Below are 20,592 nucleotides of genomic sequence, written 5' to 3'. Positions count from 1 at the left end.
GTGGCAAGTCACTTTCTGAGGAAAGTGGTCGCCCTCAGAGGTGATTTAACCAGGTTGCTAAATAAGGCTGCAGTAATATTTTCCAAAGCATCAGCATTCTTGATTTCAAATCCCTTTTATCCACTAGAACACATTAAAACTCAAATACAGGAGACAGTGTAAATTCGCTACCACTTTCTTTACCACTTCTCAAAGCAGGAGGTAAGAGGAAAAGTGACTCATTTCCAGCAGTGTTTCAGCTGGGAATGTTTCCTGGGAACTGTGCACTGTGGTTGCTGGCTTGCATTAGTTGACACAGCAGCATTTTAAAGTTTCCTTTGTTAGCAAGAGAACTGACCAGTCTTCCATGTCAAACAACTTCTTAACCATTGATATCAACTACTTGGAGATGCAAGTATTCTACAACTTTATTAGAAGTGAATTCAGCTCTGCCAGGGTACTGAAATCAATCACCTCATCCATAGGCAGCTTCATTCCCACACTTCTGATTTTGATGAAGAGAAGGGTTTTGTAATTCGAAGATACTGCTTTTCAACCTACAGTGTTATGAAAAACACAAACTCAGTACAACTCAGACACATCCATTTAGTATTTTTCCTCTTAGTAACAACTCATTTGATCATATTTGCATTTGGAAAAACAATATGGTAAAGTTGACTTTGAAAAGGAATCAGGATCATAGGAAATCCAGTTAATTTTTTTAAACACTGGTCAATTTTTACCCCTTCTGTCAAATGGTGCCAACACTTGAGTTTGTTATCTGTGTGAAGACAGGTGTGGAGGAAAAGGAATTGAAGTAGCTCCTCCCCTATGTTCCATCAGTGAGCAGAACTTAGCTGGTACATCACAAAACATCTTACTGGCAAACTAGTCTAGAGCTGCAGATCCTTTGACACAGTGCAAGTATTAGAATCTGAGGGGCAAGAGAAAAATTTACATGAAGCCACATTGCATTAGTTTTGCCTTGCACAGAACAAATTATTTTATCCCCAAGAATGTTTCTAAATAAAAAAGAGCACATTTAAAATATTTTCTTTAATAGTTCAAATTCCAATCTTAGGTATATTGGATTTTCACCACAGAGCAGAGGGGAATGGTTGAACTACGAACATCCTCACAAATAGCACTCAGTCCCATTTAAGGATAGCATCTTTCTGAGAAACCCCTCCAGAAAATGGATACTGCATGCAATTCATTTGTCTTCATGCACAATGGAAATGGTGTAGATATGGGAGATAAACAAATTTCTAGCAAATACCCTTAATAAGGAGTGGAGAAATAAAAGGTCTTTCTAGAGGACTTGGGATTACAAAATCAAGAATCCCCAGGAAGTGTGGGATCCAAGTAACAGTAATGACATGATTAAGAGTCTTGTTGAGGAAAAGCTGGAGGCTGAATGGAAAATACAGCCAGATGTGAATGATGTTTTGGTTTTTTTTTACTCTATTAATAAAAGAACACTGGAAAAGAGTGAACTGAAATTTTTTTCTGCTAAAATCTTAACTGACATAGCTTATTTCCTAAAGTTTGCAGTAGCCATATTGAACTGCCTCCAAATTGGCAGGTGGGAAAAACCCACATATGAAGGGAAGAAATTTCTTCAGAATGAAAGGAAAAATAGTAAAAAAAATTTTTACTCCTTCAAGTTGAAGTCTTTCCAGGATTACTCTGGGCTTTTGTCAAAATACTTCTGCTTAGGTGTTTGGTTTTGTTTTGTTTAATTAAAGGAACAGAAATGAAACCTTTTAAATTCAGGGATTACCAAAGGTCACCGCTTGCTAATTACCTTTTTTTCCTTCTGTATTTCCCAAAAACGTGATCAAAAGCAGAACCCCAAAAGAAAGGAGAATAATTATTTAAGTTTTCATTTTATTTCTCTATGCTACACTTCAGGTAATATCCATCTTCCAACCAGTCTCTGTGTGGTTCTCAAACACTCTCTCTTTTCTGGTTCAGGGTTCTGTTTTAAACCACAATGTACAGACTAAAGTAACAGAAAGCCTTTTGTTTGTTTGGGGACATAGATGACCTTTCTGTAGGCAGTTTTCTCCTCATCAAAGATTATGTGGAAACATTAAAGCCTCACGGGAAGGAAAAAAATCCAGAAGTCCAGCTCCCTATCAAGACAAAACTGCCTGATCCTGAGAAAAGCACCCCTTGCAGAAAATGTCCCCACTTCACAAACACTGGCCATGGAAGATCAATTTACTTTGTTATCCTCAAGAGCTCCCATTTCCTTCTCCTCCCCCAAACCCAAGCATAATGAAAAATGATAAATGGATACTGATGAAAAGGTTACTTTTAGTGGAAGAGCTCTTAGGGAGCAGGGGGCCCTGCTTGCCATGACAACTCCTGCCTGTTCAATGTTCAATCACCCAGCAAACAAAGCTTTCCAGCCAGGGCAAGGAAGTAGCAAGGGCAAAAAGAAATTAATAAACTATTCTTGTCATTTAACCAAAATTAATTTTGAACACAGGAACAATAAATAAAGTACTTTTTAGCTGGAGTTTAGTGACAAAGAAATAAACCTCAGATTCTGCAGGTTCAACTGTTTGGTATTTGGCAGAAAGAGGTGTTATTTCAGTCAGAATGTTCCAAGATGAAGAAAATTTTCAAAGCCACACACTACCAAGGCCATGAAGCTTTGCTTTGAGAGTCATTTCAGGGGAGGCAAGGAAGGGCAAGGACCAGTAAATACGTGAACAGCTGCTAAATTACTCTGACTAACCACCAGTCCACCAGAGAACATTGAACTGGTTCCTAGCATCATTACTGAGCAGACCACTTAAGTCAAATAGCATAATAGCATTTAGGAACTTTTAATTCATCTTTTTGAGTTGATGAAAGGTTAATATAATCCTCCACTTGAGAGAAGCAATGCTGCTTATATGCGTATGTACTGCTTTGTTCACCTCATAAAAATACAATCTGGAAGTAGTTCAGCTTTTTTATTTCGTCAACTGCTATATCAGAGGTAACATTTTGAAGTAAAATTATATTTAAAAAAATCAATTTACATGATTGAAGTGCAGCACCCTTAAGGTATTCGTAGCTTTCAATTTATAATTTTAGAAAAGACCTCTCTTGTAAGGATGGCAAGATTTTTCAAGGAAAATCAGAGCATTAAGTAATGGTGAGATACAAAAAAATTTAAGGGTAAGAATCTACAATGCAAGGACTAGCCAACCATTTCTGTATTATGTGCAAGCTTATTAATTGGTCTTAATTGCCTGTGTAGAAAATGATGAAAAAAACAGTGAAGTTCTACTCATACCAAAAATCCTTAAGAGCAGCCTTTCGGAATTCTGTTTTGTTTTGTTTTTTTCAGTGAGAGTAATTTCATATTAGTTTCAGTTATATAGCACTTAAAGAACAGCTACAGATATTCCTAATATCATCCTTAACAAAATTACCTGAACCTAACTGCACTAAAAGCATAAATACACCACATTTACCCAAATACTTGGGTACACAGCAGAAAAAAAAGAAAAAAGGAAAGGGGGGAAAGGGGGGAAAGGGGGAAAGGGGGGAAAGGGGGGAAAGGGGGGAAAGGGGGAAAGGGGGAAAGGGGGGAAAGGGGGGAAAGGGGGGAAAGGGGGGAAAGGGGGGAAAGGGGGGGGAAAGGGGGGAAAGGGGGAAAGGGGGGAAAGGGGGAAAGGGGGGAAAGGGGGGGAAAGGGGGGAAGGGAGGAAAGGGGGGAAAGGGGGAAAGGGGGAAAGGGGGGAAAGGGGGGAAAGGGGGGAAAGGGGGGAAAGGGAGGAAAGGGAGGAAAGGGAGGAAAGGGAGGAAAGGGAGGAAAGGGAGGAAAGGGAGGAAAGGAGGAAAGGGAGGAAAGGGGGAAAGGGGGGAAGGGGGAAAGGGGGGAAAGGGGGGAAAGGGGGGGAAAGGGAGGAAAGGGAGGAAAGGGAGGAAAGGGAGGAAAGGGAGGAAAGGGAGGAAAGGGAGGAAAGGGAGGAAAGGGAGGAAAGGGAGGAAAGGGAGGAAAGGGAGGAAAGGGAGGAAAGGGAGGAAAGGGAGGAAAGGGAGGAAAGGGAGGAAAGGGAGGAAAGGGAGGAAAGGGAGGAAAGGGAGGAAAGGAGAAAAGGAGAAAAGGAGAAAAGGAGAAAGGGAGAAAAGAGAGAAAAGAGAGAAAAGAGAGAGAAAAGAGAGAAAAGAGAGAAAAGAGGAAGAGAAAGGAAAAAAGAAAAAAAAAAAAAAAAAAAAAAAAAAGGAGGGGGGAAAAAAAAGAGAAAAAAAAAAGCCTTTATCAAGCCATCCAGTGACAATGTGAAAATACTGGCATTTGAACACCTAACCTGGTCAGATTTTGTAAAACTATTAAATTATGGTGCCGTTACAACCTTTATGAGCCTGTCTTCCTGCCAAAATAAACCCACTTGGAGAGAACTGGACTCTTAGAATTTCTGTAATTTAAGGGAAGACTAAATTCTTGCATTCCCTCCTGCTTAATCAATGGTCAAAGTGGAAGTTCCTCTCCTGCAAGGAAGCATCCACTATGTAATACAGCTCAGCTTTCTCTTCTGTCCTTAAGCTTATTCCACTGCAATGCATTGTAAACCAAAGTGAGGATTCTTTGCATCCACCACACCAAGTGTTAGGGCAGTACCTAATCACACGATCTCTCAACTACCAATACAAGCATCCTCTTTACTTACCATTGTCAAGTATTTGGCCTCACATTTCATGTTCATCATACCATTCTCACACCTAGCTTTAGGTCTATAAAACACTTTAATGCCTTCTGAAATTTTCATATAAAAGTTCTAAGATTGGTTTGACAACTAATTAGCGTAACAGATTTTTAATTAGGAGGCCTCTATATTGCTGTAATTGAAGTAGAGGAGTTATACAGCAAGACAAAATGCACCTATTTCCCAGTGCTTTTTCTACCGTATGGTTTCTCTCTAGAGTCATCTCATTCTTTTTCATGACATTTAGATATGCTGGTAGGTTTTGTTTCATTTATTTCTACTTCTAGAAGACAATTGTTACATAAGTATGAAGACTGTGGAGACAAATAAAACTACAATTTCAAAAAATTCTACAGCATTAAAATTGTTATTACTGAATGAACTTAATAGTTCTTTCAGGTCCTTTTATTAAAATAAAATGCACCAAGAACTCCCCTGTTTTTCCCAAGCTGCAAGCGTGTAAGGTGAAAAATTTGCTCCCAAATACCAATGCTCACAGGAAAACTGTCTTTGAGGTCATAAAAATATGGGTTTTTTAGTCACGTGGCAGCTTATGCCACATGTCTATGTAACAGGTTTCCAAAATACCAAATTAGCTAAAAAATACTTAACTAGAGAAAAATGAAACTCGTATTTGACTGAAAAAAAAAAAAAAAGACAACTAAGCAATTGCATTAACCAAGTAATCACAAGTCTCAATTTGAGGCAGTGGTTCCCCATCTTTTGCCATTAAATTCCCAAATCCAGTTCGTTGCAGGCCTGCCAGCTATCACCTTCTCCACTTCTAGATTACCTCAGCACATTCATGGAAGATTTTTTTTTTTTTCTTGTACCTGTTTGCTTTCTATCTCTCTCCAGTTTTATGGCCATCCCCTATTTCCTATCTTCCCAGAATACTGTATGACACTTGCAGCACTGTGATATGATGTATGTACTGGTGGTTCCATGTGCCAGAAAACATTTTGATAGGCACAAAATCATGGTGTGGCAATACATTTCTTGGTAACAAGGTACATTAGTGACTTAACAAGAGCTGTTGGATGAAGAGTAAGATCCACTGAAGAAACCTCCTTTCATACTTCTATAACAAAAGCAAAGTTGAATCCAGAGTTCAGCAGCCATTGAGCAGCTATTGTTGTTCTCTCCTTATTTGATTTCCATCTCGTTCTATTTCCCTCTGGTCTTCTGCTTTTTTCCACCTCAGTTCCAAGGGATCCAGCCTTTGAGTATGAAAAATCATGACAACTGCTGGAATTGTTGTATTTACTGTAAGATTATCTGCAGGGTCATACTACTGGCATATTGAAAAGTCAGATTAAGAAAACCAACCTTCATTCATCCCTTCCTGTACGAATGTTTTGTATGTCAAAATACCTGAAAACTGCACTGATACAGTAGAACTTATTTTAACTTGCATTACAATAAACTGCACATGCTGTTTGTTACAGACAATATGTATTTGAAAACTTGCTCATGCAAAATTAGTGTGCACAACAGGGATATTTGCTTCCTAATCCCCACACCTTTAAAAATGACATTTATGTCTGCTTTTTTTGAACTGTGCTCAAACTCTCTCTTTAATGTAATAAACCTTACAGAGAATTAATCTGCCAGCCAAACCAGTTTATGAAGCTGAAATAAAAAATAATAACAAGTTATAAAAAAACATGGTGCACCTGGACTCTTGATTCCCACCTCCCTCCCTTATTTTGTTTACAAGTAGAAAGAATGAATGAATGAAAGGGAAAAAAAAAAAAATCATGGTCACAAAATTTTGACATTTTAATCCTACACGTTACAGGGCAAATGGATGTTGGAACCTATTTCCATACACCATGCATCATCATTTTAATTCCCAAAGGTGGCCAAATCCACTAAAACAAGAGTGGTTAACAAATTCTGGATTATGGAAATACATCTCTGGAATAAACGCTAGAAAAGCAACAATGGGAAAAGCCAGTCTCCATAAAGGTAAATAAAAATGGAACAATGTGTAGATTAGATATTTTCCTGTTTTTTTACTCATAACCTGTCAATTCAGTGCATCATACGGTTCAACATAATGGTCCCCATTTTGGACAAAACATCTAACTAGTGTCCATTGATTCCAAGTTAGTGGATGATGAATCTTTTTGGATACTTTCAAAAATGGCTGCCAGCTCAGGGTTAGAGCTTATCTGTGACTGAAATTCACTCATTAATGGACTCTTCTCTGCTTCTGGAATGGTTAGGAGCGCTGCTACTGCCCTCATAGCAGATCGTTTCAGTTCATCTTGCTTTTCAAACTCCTGTTTTACTGAGTTTGCCTTTACCTAGGGAAAAAAAAATGGAAAAATGCTTGAAACTTTTCTTTAACCCTCCCTCTACACCCTCCTTAAAAATATATATATTTACGAAGACTTCCTTCCATACTACCACTTTGCATACCTTTTAAAACGAATTCAGCTCTTAAAAAAACAGAAAAGCAAAAAAGCAGACAAAAAACCCCAAAAAAACCCTAAGCAAACAAAAGAATTATTGTTACCAGCAGTTTACAAATAAGATTGAACCTGGAATATTGTAAGGTAAAAAGTCAATTATCAAATCAAAACAATTAAAGCAGACAACTTCAAGCTAGCAAGGTCAGTAACCAACAATAAAATATCATCACAATAATTCCTGCTTCCGGAGAACAGAAATTTTACAAAAGTTTAACTTTCTGTTGTCATTCATGTTTCAGTGTTATGTTTCAGTGATATAAAGTATTATGAAAAGCAGTTAAATGTCTTCATGTGAAATACAACAGATTACAGTAATGTAAAGGCAAAGAAAACCAGACATTGACTGTCAGAACATCCAGGTGGATCAAGACAAGAGCAGGAAGAGAAGGAGATTAACTTCCAAGAACTAAGAACTGTGTAATCTAAATGAAGAAGGGGAACATAAAACAAAACAAAAAAATCCCAACAAAAAAAGGATGGCTTTACAGTGCCTCCATCCTTCATCACCCAAATGTTTGTTTGCAACAACACAGTCATCAGAAGTCAGAAAATCTCTCAGTATTCCAGTTTCACTATTTATAATGAAATGAGAGTTACAAGTTGCCCGAGTGGCAGCTAGATTTTTGAGGACCAAAAGAAATGACAAAGAAACAGGATTTTTAAGAGCACAACAAGTCTACTCTTCCATTTGTAATTTAAAGAAATTCAAAACATACATGAGAGCCCACATATTTATGTTGCCCTACTGCAGGCTATGAAGTATCACTCAAATAAATGCTGGAGCAATACACCTAGATTTTCAGTATTTTTCATACTCCAGTTAACTTACACTTTTAAAAGACAACATCATTAACTTAAGTGTTAAATTTAAAATACCTTGGTTGTACATGTGGCACGCAAAGGTTCAACAAGCCTATCCAACCTCTGCAGCACTGCACTTGGACAAAGGGTAGACAATCTCACCAGCATTAAAAAGGTAAGCATCTAGGTTGAGAGAGAACAAATCCAACAATCAGTTATGCTGAGCACAAATAAGGAGAGATTTTTTAACAGCAACACTCTTAATGAAAATGGCAAATATAATAAGTACTTAATACAGCATGTACTTAAAATATCATTACCAAAGCACTGCTTAAGCAGAGAAAATGATAGCTAACCTTAATATCATAGTGATCCTTCAGGCCATCTTCAACATGATTTAAGAATTCAAATATATCTAGTCTATCCAAACAGCTATCCAAAAGAGTATACATGCACTCAAAAGCTGCTTTCCTTATGTCCAACCCATCATCAACTGTATGCTTAAATGGTCCCATTTCCACCTGTCAACAAATAAAAAACAAATTTAAGAATTAATAAACTTAGAAAACCAGAAAATCTACTTACATAAATCTGGACTGTTTTTCCTAGTTTACATACCTCTCTGATTAACTCCTTTCTGACTTTTGTTTCATTGTACAGATGAGGAAGCACAGTATCTAACAGGTCCCTTATTAATGATGGTTTATTGTGTGCAGCTGAGTTAAATGTCACTAGGGCTACTCTCCTGACATTGAGATCTGGGTCCTCCAATGTTTTCAGAAAATCACCTGCAATCATGTACAGAAAGAAGTCAATCTGTAAGGATCTTTTCAATTTGCTGCATTTAAAATATCTTTGCTTAGTTTTACCTTTCAGTAGGACATATTAAGTGCAAGACTTATTCTGCAACACAGATCAATACCTGCTATTTTAGCATGATTACACAAATATATTAATTTAATTATGATCATACAGAAACTATTCTGCAACTGAGATATATAGCATTTCAACTGTTACATATGGTATTACAACTTTTTTTTAAATATATTGAGTGTAAATTAATGAATAATGTATTTAACACAACCTTTCCTTTTCCCCATTAAAGTCTCTCAGAATATGCATTAGAGAACCAATTCATATTCTGCAGTTCAAGAGTCAGAGAACACCTCTTAAGAAAACTATCAATATATTGATTTTTTTTTTTAAACCCCTAAAGTGGTATACATTAAGAACTCCTAAACTGCCAGAAGATAAGCCCACTCAGAATATATTAAGGTAGCAACATCTTTCTTATCCCACCCCACCTCACCACACTCTCTGGGCATTCTGAATTTAGCATATCTGTAGTTCTTTAACACTTGATAAAATACGTGTTCTTTAACAAGTCTTGATAAAATACGTGCCTGCAGGAACAGGTAATAGTTTTCCTCAATGTTTTTGAAGTTTTACAAGCAACTTCCAAGAGGAGCAAATTTTTTAAAATGCAAAAATACAAAAGGATGTAAACAAAGCGACTTCTACACAGAGAGAAAAATATTAAAAAATCTGAGTAACAAAACTAAAGATGACTGAGACTTTTAAATTCTTAGATACCAGTAGTTTTTTGACTGGATAATAAGTATTTTCAGAAATCATAAAGTCAGGACAGCCTCAGTGAAAAGCTTGTGAAAGGTGAAAAGGACAAGAGGGGGAAAAACCCACAAGCATATTTAACCATTTAACATGTCATTTAAAAAATTAAAATTTAAGCTTAGCTATGAAAATAGCAGATAAGGAACTGACACCACTTCCCCATAAATAAAAACCTTGCTCTCTACAAAACTGTATGTTATCAAAGATTAACCTTTGCCCCTCCTATTAGTTTTAGCAGTATACACAACGTTTACAGAACTTTAAAACTTTAATCAAGCCATTACAAAATGTTCACCTTAGCTTATTAAACAAGTCTACAGTACTTTGGCATACAAATGACAAAAGATTTAAAAAAAAAATCAGAGCAGTGCAAAGGTTTTCATCATACTGAAAGCTTTGGTTACGTTATCCCTTTAAAAATACACACATTTCAAATAACTTAGAGATCACAAAGCAGTATAGAATTCTACAGACTTAAAAATCACTATTTGCCACTTGGTAATACTCATAATTCACACGTCCATACACATTTTCAATGACTGAATGTCAAAGGATTTCCAGCCTTCTGGGTAATGGCAGTACCATACTAAGAAAACATATAATTTGGCAAGAGCATGGGAAAGGAAACCAGCTTCTGGGTACCATCATTCTAAAAGCCCTAGCTCCTTGTATTTTTTCATCCATCACAGCTTCAGTATATATAACATTTTAATCACACAAATTTTACTGCTCAGAATTCAAACAAGCAGAATGAATTTAAAAAGTTGGCTAGCACAGAAGCATTTTGTAGCTGCTACAACATTTACCGTTAGCAGCCAACTCTCATATCTGCAACATGGTTGGTTTTTTTTCTGAAAACACAATTTTTAAGTGCAGTTCTCTTGCTTGAAAACATAGAAGCTGTCACTAAAGTAGAGATCTTACCTATGCAGTTCTTCAAGAGTGGGTCTATGGGTTGTGGATGATCAGAGATAGTAAACTTGACAGCAGTAACCACCGAACTTCGAGCATATGAGGACCCTAATATGAAACAAAGGTGACAAAATGCAACATGAAAACAGTACAACTATGTAATTTACATTATGTTTGATTTCATTCTGTTTAAACTTCTAATACTCTCTCAAGAACACAAAATGTTGCTTATTACCAGCAAGGCAATATGTTTTCTCCATAGATAGATGCCTTTGTGTTACATTTCAAACAGAGAAAAAGACAGTACAGCATTTGTAATTAACACTTAACATTATCTGCTACAGAAAAATTCAAGCATAGAACCTAATCATGACAGATCATTTTTATTCACTACATAGTCCAACAAATCCACTCTCTTCTTTCAAGCAAAAGCACATGAAGAAAACACATCAATATTCTTGATATGAAACTGATTAATGAATTATGCACCATGATGCTTCCTAATCCACAAAAACTTCAGAATTCTTATCTGAAAATTAGGAATACTGTAATTTTCACCAAAATGCTGACATGCTACAAATGGTTTGTCAAGCAGTGCTCTTTGTCACCCATGCTCCCTTTTTTATTTTAAGTTTAGAAGCCTTAGTTAAACATAATATCATTAAGTGAAATACCAGTCTGGAAGCAGAATATAAAATTGATTAATGCTGTGTATGACCAACTTTTTATAGTAAAAATGGAGCCATCCAGACATTGCTGGGGTCGGAGAAAAGCAAAACTTGAAGAGGAGTACTGCAACACTTAAGGAAATAATTTGCAAAATTAGACCCATTTATTAACAGAGAGAATCAGGCCATTTTCTCCAGGATATACACGAGCTTCTACTACTCACCTGATGCCAAGTATCCCTTGAGGCGTGGAAGCAGAGTCTCTGGGTCTATTAATGTCAGCTTGCCCAAGCATTCAGCAACAACATTCCTTGTACCCTCTTCTGCACACTCACAGTGCTTCAGGAGTAGGGCCCAGATGTTCTCAACATACGGTTTGAGACCGAGCACTGATGCAGAGCTAATTATTTCTTTCAAGGAATGAAGAAGAAGATATTGCCTCTTAGGTTGACTGGTTATTTCTTGCAAGACAAATGGCAGATATTCAGGAAGATTGCCCACACTAATACTGCCTAATGCGTAAGATGCCGCCGATTTGACTTCTTCACTGGGAGAAGAGAATGCTTCAAGTATTACTGACTTCAGCTCAATTTGTCCACTTAAGTCAATGTGATGCCCAACTTCCCCAAGAGAAAGCAAAGCCAAAAGTCGAATGGAATCCGTGGACCTGGAGTTCTTGACATCTTGTATGAACTGACCTACAACAGCTGGTCCTTCCTTAGGGCAGGCCCGAGTAAGGGCAGCAACACATTTGGCAATGGAATAGTAAGACTGCTTGTGAGTAAGTGCTGTGCTCTGTGAGTACACTGGACCCGTTAACATGCGGAGCAAATCCATGTAACCTAAATTATTTGTACCAGTCACAACCAAAGCTTGGAAAAATTCTAGCATGGCACTAAGCGCTCCACCCTGCAGCAGAGGCGATCTCACCAGCCCAATCAGTTCGTTGAGAATGGACCCACTAATCTTTGACAGGGAGGAAGGATATACTTTAGCCAGTGTTGTCAGAAAGCTGATGGCCATCTGTGATACATGCATATCACTTTCACTAATCAGAGGTGGAAGCTCATCCAGGACAGCATCAATCATAGCAGCTGTCAAGCTATCGCTGTAATTCTTAATTAAAATATCTAGAGCAGAAAGAGTGCCCAGTTTCAAAGCTCGCTGGTTCTTTCTCAAAAAAGAAGCAAGAATAGGAACTCCTTCCCCAAGGATTGGTCTCAAATCTATTTTCAAAGGAGAACCAGCAATCAATGTCATGGCCTTCACTGTAGTTAACCGAGTGATCTCATTCTTCAGCCTCTCTAGGAAGATCTGAAGTGTACTGGGCAGGTCTGTGCCTAGGCTGTCACCAAGGCTACAGATTATTTGACCCATGCAAGATATTGCTCTTTCTTTCACCTCCTGATCAATGTCAGCAGCCTTTAATCTCTTGATTGTACAAGTAAACAAATCTTTGATGTAAGGAGTAGCATCAAAGGAAGAAGGCTGGTCTAAAGGACGAATGACTTTCACAAGTTGTTGGGTAACCAAAAGTGCCTCTGATGTTATCTTGTAAAATGGGTCTCCAACACAAGCTACAACTGGAGGTACCAATGCTTGAACATGAGGATGAAAGACCTGGGGGGAATGATTGCAGAGGATCACGTACAAACAAGACAAAGCATCTATCTTCAGATTAGAAGAACTTGATTTGTCATTCAGTGAAAAAATTATTCCTGGAAGAAAAGCAAAAAATGTATTTTTAGGTTAGGTACTTATATTCTCTCAGAACATTTCAAAGCTTCTGAAGGCAACCATACTCCATTACGATTTCCTGCTCCCAGCCTTTCTTGAACATTTCCAAGCACTTTTCACCATTTATTTCAATCAATTTAACCATTTTATTCAATCAATTACTTCTAAAGCTTCCTCTAATCAGAGGATATGGATCATTTGATGGTTTGTGATGTATTTTCTAAATAATATTTTCCAAACTTACTTTTCTTGTTATTTCAAGATTCAACGTTTTAGATCCCAAAAGCTAAAATATGGACAAGCATTTTGCTGCTAAGAAGAGGAAAAAGGCAATTTGATCGTGCAATTAAGAAGCAAATTAACTTTGTTTTTTAGTTATACAAGAAAAAAAAAAATCACAATCTTAGAGGTAAACCTTGTTTTAAAGATTAAAGAAAGCATTGCTAAAATATTTATATGAATGCACACAGTAGCTGATTATTTTGCCAGTTTCTTTAAATAGAAGCAACACTTCAGAGCTTTTGCAAAAAGCACAGTCAAGACTTAAAGATTAAGAAACTTCACATTCAATTTATTAGTAAATCTTCAAGTTATTAATATGCTTTTCATACCTGGTACCAGAACAGGAACATGTTGTGTTAGAGCTCCAGGTAATACATTTACCAGCTCAGTCAGCATGTTAAAGCAACACTGACGAGTCTTCACACTTTTCTCCTTCATCTGTTTGTGCAAGGCTTTAACTATGTTGGGAACCTGTAATCATCACACATTTGTTAATTGTTTCAGTAGCTGACATTTCTTTCACCTTTGATCACTGGGGGAATATAAAGAAAGAGGTGAGTGTCCCCCTCTATTTCTGATTTCTCTACAGAACTGGAAAAGTTTGTGAATTTTCATTTCTCGGTGTTTATAAAAAGTGTAAAATAAATAGTACCAAAAAATAGTAATTTAATTTTAAAGGTGAGAGGAAACAAAGCAAAACCAATTTGTTTGCATTACTGCAGAGACCAACAAATGAAAAGTCACCCAAATATTTTCAGCACTATCCTTTTCTATTCTGCAAACAAAGTATGTTGTAGGAAATCAAGTTTTACTTTCATCATTAGAGCTTACCACTGCCATACAGAGTGCACAATATAACTATTTTGCTTTGCTAATTTGGCTAAACTCAAAAGGACATGCAGTTTTCACAGGTGATGGTAAACAAATTAAGTCAGGTAAGTACATTTGCATGAGTTGGAGATGCCAGTTTCCAAGACTGTTGCACAGTCCAGGCCAGCTTAACTGACTTGTTTTCTATGCTCATAATAAAGAAATAAACTGTAAATCTGTGTATGAAGGAAGTGTGATGTGACATATTTCAAGAACTATCCTTGTGAGCAGGGAACAATTCCAATGTATCTCCTCAAAGGTGACAAAAATGTTGACAAATAACCTGACTCTGAAGCATTGTCAAAGGTGTCTCTCCTTGTTCCATAGCATCAGGATCACAAAGCCAACTTTGCACCGGTCGAGTTTGTTTTAAAAGAGAAAGATATGCATGAAAAACATCTGCTTTAACATTCTCTTCACGTTCTTTGAATCGGGCTATTAAAGCAGGAGATACAGTTTTGTAGAATTCTGGAAGCATTTCATGTCGTGTGCTAACCACAGCATCCAGACATTTAGCAGCTGCACGCCTCACTTTCCAGCTCATGTCATCATCATCACTGTATTCATCATCGCTCCCTTGAAAAAATAAATTATGCATACGTTCAGGTCTAGACAATCAAAGCAGCAAGTTTTTTCTTAAAACAAATAAGAACACACTTGAGTTCTCTGTATAAGGCAAACCAAAGAAATAGTCTCAGAAGCATAATAAAATGATAGATAAAAGAAGACTGCCTAAAATGTAAGGTTAATTGTTTTCTCTGCCAATTTTTTCACACTACTCTTTCATATGTATTATCTTAAACTGCAAACAGGACAAGGCAGTTCCCATCACATTTACATCCTGACTACTGATTTAATATTTCTCTTTAATCATGACATAAGCAACAAGGCAATAACAATTACCAGATGATCAAATTCAAAAACTTATTCTATTTGTTTCTTTCTAGGATTAATCAAACCATAGTCTTCCCACCAAAATTGTAACAAAAATATTCTAAAACATTTTTATCCTACAAAAAAATACTGAGTATTTTGCAATTTCCAACCTACTCTGATTTTATGCATTAGGTAAAAATTAGTTGAGAAGCCCTTCCCATGCAGAATACGTATCTTCAATTTGCTAACTGATGTTCTTCTCACTTTACTCATCTCATCCTACATGCTGCTTCTGCCTCTTTCTACCTTTCACATATTTAAAAATAATATTTGTCTTGCACACACTTGGAATTATTTATCTGCAGCAACAACATCCTATAATTTCATTCCAAGAAGTGAGTACACAAGGTATATTTTAAAACAATATAAGAATTGAGTATAACAGTACAGGAGTCATTGAAATGCTGGTACTCAGTAGCAATCACACCCATAAAAATTTCCTCAGGTGAAAGTTCTTCCCCTGCCCCAAACCAAAAAGGAGAAGATACCTTGATCATCATCATCACCACCATCAGCATCCATAGCATTTTCATCTTCATCTTCATCATCATAATTGTAATTAGGATCATAGGTAAGATATTTAAGACAAATGTTTATAATAGTGGATACATGAGGATAAACTTCTTTAGGACATCTGCATAATACAAAAATACAATCAATGGGAAATTACTTTGAAGAATTAAAAGAACTCTGTAAAGACTTTATGCCAAATCCTGTACTTTGGAGACATTAACCAAACTTTGTACCATTGATGTATCCATCTAAATTACAGAAGTTCAACAAGGAAGGTAAAAAGGGCAATGCTCAACAGGAAAGTTGCAGAGGACCACGACAGGCCTTTGGACATCTACTTTTTTGTCCCAACTCTTGGACAACAAATACTATTACAATATTTCCCCCTTCCTGTCTGCAAAAGTAGTATTGGCACAGTAGAAAGTTTCTGAAGTACAGACACAACACATGGCTTAACAGCTAAATTACAAGATAGAATTATAGGAACAGTTCCAGCTTGCAAAAATATTTTGCACCCAAGAGACTGTCTCTTGACAGACTGCAACCAGATGCTACACTATTAGATCTTAAGAAAGCCTGAAAGAGGTACCTGACAAAAACCTACCTCCTAACAAAGGATTCAAAGGCTTGAATGCAATACTCTCGCAATTCATCATCATCTACATTACAAAACTTTACAACCAAAGGAATTATTTTCTCAAGATATTCACCTGGTAAGAGAAAAAAAAAATTAGCAAACTAATTAATCTAAGAAGTCTTGAAGTTGCAGAGAACTTATGTATTTTTCTTACCTATTCTATGACCTGCTTGCCTACTGATAGCAGCAATACACTGTATATAGGTCCTAGTTGTTGACATGGAATCGTTTTTTGACAGCTCTGTCAATAGATGTTCAATGAGGTCAACAAAAACCATATTGCCACAACTCATAACCAGGTGACCAAGAGCAATGATGGTTCTTTTCCTCACAGCAAGTCTGGGGCTAGTCAGCTGGGGGAGCAGACAGGTCAGAATTGAAGGATGGAAGTTAACAAGTAGTCCTCCTTGCCTTAAAACAGACAAAACACAGACTCAAACCAATTGAATCTAGGTAAGTTTGTTCATATACTGTACAATTAAGTCCTTTAAATATTCCCCAAACATCACAAAAGATTCCAATTAAGTCTTTAAAATTAAGCTTTTTCAACTTTTAAAAACAGGAAATTAGTTTCATATCCTAAAAGCAATAAGCATTAAAATAAGCTTATAACAACAGCTCTCAGGAGATTAAGTAATAAAGTAATTGATCTATCAATCAACTTATATACACTAACTTTTTTTCCCCTGAATGAAGCTTCACTTGTACTTAATATCTTACCAAATTATTTGACAGAACTTAAAAATTTAAATTTAACATTTTGAAAATTAAAGTTCAAGTTTTAACAAGTATTGATCACAATTCACCAGCATTTTGGAAGAGAGATGTTTACCTGCTCAGCATATCAGCCATGATATCCAGTGCCTCCAGTTGAACAGACACATCTTCCTGCTTGGCTATAGCACTGGTGAGACGGCCCGTGATCTTTTTACAAACATTAGCTGCTAATGCAGACCCTGAAAGTGAAAAAAAAAACCCTCAGCATTTCCATAATTAAAACACAGTTTTTAACACAAGATCATATTTGTGACTATGGAAAGCAATCCGATCTCAATGTTAAAATGTTTTTCTCACCCAAGAAAAGAAGCTTGAACAGATAGTGTGTTTGCTACTGTAAAGTGTGATCTTCACTAGAAAGTCTGTCTATGTAGAAACATACTCAGAAGGGCTTCTTAATTGTACCATAAGGGATATACAACAGAAAGGACACTGCTTCTGGCTGGGCAAGCAGTGGAATGTGGAAGCCAAGACAAGTCTAGAGCAATAAATGGAAGGACTATAGGTAAAAATAAAGGAATAATTAACAGGCAAGGGGAAGCAGAGAAGCAGATGACGCCGCCTCTAAATAACTGCTATATTATTTTTGCACAATAAGCTACTTACATAATAAATAACTGAAATGCTGTTGAAACATTTGAGAAAGTGGAAAACTGCATACCTGAAGTATTTTAAAATTCAAGTGAAAATGTCTATACCACAGCAGTTCCCTTTTCTTCCCAACTGTCTAATACTGCTCAGAGCAATTTTGAGAAATGAAGAAACTCATGGTAATACAATTGCTAGTGCTCACCTTTGGTTGCACAATGGCTTTTTTTATCACACTTTGAGAACTTAATACCATTCCAACCTATATTAAGTACAGTTTATAAGTATTTATGGCTTACTCTCATCTATATGACAGAAACCAATTTCCTGAATGAAACGAACATAACAATTGGCCAGTTAGATGTGTTACCATAGAGACTAAGAAAAAATACAACAATCTGTGTTTGGGTTGAGAGCAAAAAAAAACAACACCTAGATTCCTTTTGTACTAGGAATACTAACTGTATTGAAAGATTTTGTTTGAGCTCAACCTCCACCTCAAAACTCCTTTTTTTTTGTGTTGCCAAACAAACAAGAGAATAAAATAAGAATAAAAGCATAAAAAAGAATAAAAAACTAATTTACTTAGAATTAGTTATTTACAGCTCATGTGTCTCACTACTGCTTGATAAAAACAAGACTTACATGTGGACCTTCAAGAAAGGATGTCAAAATCAGAAATTTCTTTTTTTTCTTTAAGAAACCTTAGTCTCTAAAAACTGCATTTCCCAAGCCTTTTTAATCACCTCTCTATTGTCATTCATATCCTCCACTATGGTAACTGAAAATCACTACAATAAAAAAGTAATGCCATTAACTGACGAGCTGTTCATGATTAATATCTCTTTTGGGGAAAAACTGCAGGTAAGCATTTCAGTAATTTAACAGGCAATTGTTAGAGACAGAAGGTAATTTCCAAAACACCATAAAGTGAGAGAAGAAATCAGATCACTAAATATCTGATTTACAACAAATTTTAAAGTATACTACCCATCAAAAACTAAGATGAGATTTAGCTATTTTACAGGCTAGAAATGTTCCACAAGGTAATTATTAAAATTAGAGCTTTTAGACACAATTTGCTATATCGAAGTTCATAAACTGTAAATTTGTTTTTCACATTAATGCAATTCTTCATTAAAAAAGTTTTTCAACTAGTAAAATCTGGAGATACAGTCATAGAAGACTAAACTAAAAGGACATTTGCTCCATATATTTGTCCTCTGACAGAAATTAGTTCCAATGTTAAATGAACTGAATCCTCTGAACTGGATGAATGAACTGAATCCCCAGCTTTTGCATTTTTTAACCAGTACTGAAACAATGAAACTGGGTAGTCTTGACAAAATGCCTTACCACTGGAAGCTGGGGGGAGTTCTCCAATCACAGTTTTTAGGCCAATGCTTGAAATGTCACGTAACTGCTCTTTATCTGAAAGCATGTTTGTACAGAGGGTATCTACAATGGTCTCCACTTGATACTCCTTCACTTTACTCACCAAAGGGCCAAGGCTGTATAAACAGAAGAAACATATTAAATCTGCATCCTTCAATAAAATCTCTCATTTTATTTTATTACTTTTATTTCAAGTCACAAACTTGAAGCTGGTTTTGGGAGCCATGTAACAGAATTTTAAAATGTGAGCACCTTCAATTGGTTGGGTTGATAACCTGTCTCCATGAATCTATTAAACAAAATACTGGTTTAGTACACGTTTTTTATCTAGTTGTGGAAAGAGGTTTTGCACGACCATTCTGCTTCAGTCTCTAAACTAGAGTCCCTTGTATTTCTCACTTAATGTCAAGACTTATAACAAACATTATCTAGCCAGAGTCACCAGTTTATGTGCTTGACCATTAGTGCCTGCTTAGTTTAGACAAGTAAGCAACCATCTTCATTACTGCATTTTTATTCTACACAACATTTGGGTTCAATCTGATATCCACTCAGACTCATTCTATACCTCAGTTTACCTTCCTTAATAGAATGCAAACTGTAAAATAAAAAGTGACATCACACACCATCCTTCACACAGACTGCAAGCATCACCACAGGTACAGAATAAAGTAACATTTCCTCTGTTGTCTCCGAGCTGCTTTTAGTCATTCCAGCTGTTTTAAGGATCACAGCAATCCTGTATTCACTTGTCAAATGATCCCATTTGTTCAAAATATCAAAACCACAGATGTCCCAATAAAGTCTAGTTCATAGCTAAGAAATAGAGCATTCTTCACTGTCTCCCAAGCCCTATCATCAACTTTCAGCATCTCTGCATTGTTAATGTTCTGCACTGAGTGCCACATCCAGTCTCTTTTGAAATATCTCCAGAGATGGAGAATCCACTACTTCCCTGGGCAGCCCATTCCAATGCTTGATCACCCTCTCGGTAAAAAAATTCTTTCTAATGTCCAACCTAAACCTCCCCCAGCACAACTTGAAACCATGCCCTCTTGTCTTGCTGAGAGTTGCCTGGGAAAAGAGGCCAAACCCCACCTGGCTACACCCTCCTTCCAGGGAGTTGTAGAGAGTGATGAGGTCTCCCCTGAGCCTCCTCTTCTCCAGGCTGAACAGCCCCAGCTCTCTCAGCCTCTCCTCATAGGGTCTGTGCTCGAGTCCCTTCACCAGCCTGGTTGCCCTCCTTTGGACCCACTCCAGGACCTCGATATCCTTCCTGAACTGAGGGGCCCAGAACTGGACACAGTACTCGAGGTGTGGCCTCACCAGCGCTGAGTACAGGGGCAGAATCACTTCCCTGGACCTGCTGGCCACGCTGTTCCTGATACAGGCCAGGATGCCATTGGCCTTCTTGGCCACTTGGGCACACTGCTAAGAACTTCCTCTTTCTCCTACTATCCTTTCCACTTCTCACTTCAAACTTCCTTATCTAGCTTTTCCCTATTTTGAAACACCAGTCTTCAGATAAATCATCTCATATTTGGGAAATTATTTTTTAAATATTTAAATTACCCAATCTTTTAGTCTAATCCAACTCCCTAAAATATATTACATTAACAACAAACACATCAAATTCTGAAAAAGTGTTATAAAAGCTGTGCTATAGGTATCCT

The 20,592-nt window shown here is 36.8% G+C and overlaps 1 protein-coding gene across 2 annotated transcripts in view; it reads right to left on the bottom strand.

Moving 5' to 3' along the window:
* Window positions 1-4,228: 4,228 nt before the first annotated feature.
* Window positions 4,229-20,592, bottom strand: part of CAND1 (cullin associated and neddylation dissociated 1) — a 30,560-nt gene continuing 14,196 nt past the window's right edge. For both annotated transcript variants that reach the window (XM_030450385.1, XM_030450395.1), the window contains 13 exons: window positions 18,881-19,035; window positions 16,992-17,115; window positions 16,314-16,570; window positions 16,127-16,232; window positions 15,498-15,643; window positions 14,357-14,649; window positions 13,533-13,674; window positions 11,409-12,902; window positions 10,529-10,624; window positions 8,591-8,760; window positions 8,329-8,493; window positions 8,048-8,155; window positions 4,229-7,003 (listed from right to left, as the gene is read on the bottom strand). In XM_030450385.1, coding sequence (XP_030306245.1) covers window positions 6,779-7,003; window positions 8,048-8,155; window positions 8,329-8,493; window positions 8,591-8,760; window positions 10,529-10,624; window positions 11,409-12,902; window positions 13,533-13,674; window positions 14,357-14,649; window positions 15,498-15,643; window positions 16,127-16,232; window positions 16,314-16,570; window positions 16,992-17,115; window positions 18,881-19,035 — 3,481 coding nt within the window. In that variant the 3' untranslated portion in view covers window positions 4,229-6,778. The remainder of the gene's footprint in view (window positions 7,004-8,047; window positions 8,156-8,328; window positions 8,494-8,590; window positions 8,761-10,528; window positions 10,625-11,408; window positions 12,903-13,532; window positions 13,675-14,356; window positions 14,650-15,497; window positions 15,644-16,126; window positions 16,233-16,313; window positions 16,571-16,991; window positions 17,116-18,880; window positions 19,036-20,592) is intronic.

The sequence above is a fragment of the Calypte anna genome, chromosome 1, assembly GCF_003957555.1.
Source record: "Calypte anna isolate BGI_N300 chromosome 1, bCalAnn1_v1.p, whole genome shotgun sequence".
NCBI classification, from domain to species: domain Eukaryota; kingdom Metazoa; phylum Chordata; class Aves; order Apodiformes; family Trochilidae; genus Calypte; species Calypte anna.
The sequence above is the reverse complement of the archived record's forward strand: the minus strand, read 5'-3'. Positions and strand labels throughout refer to the sequence as shown.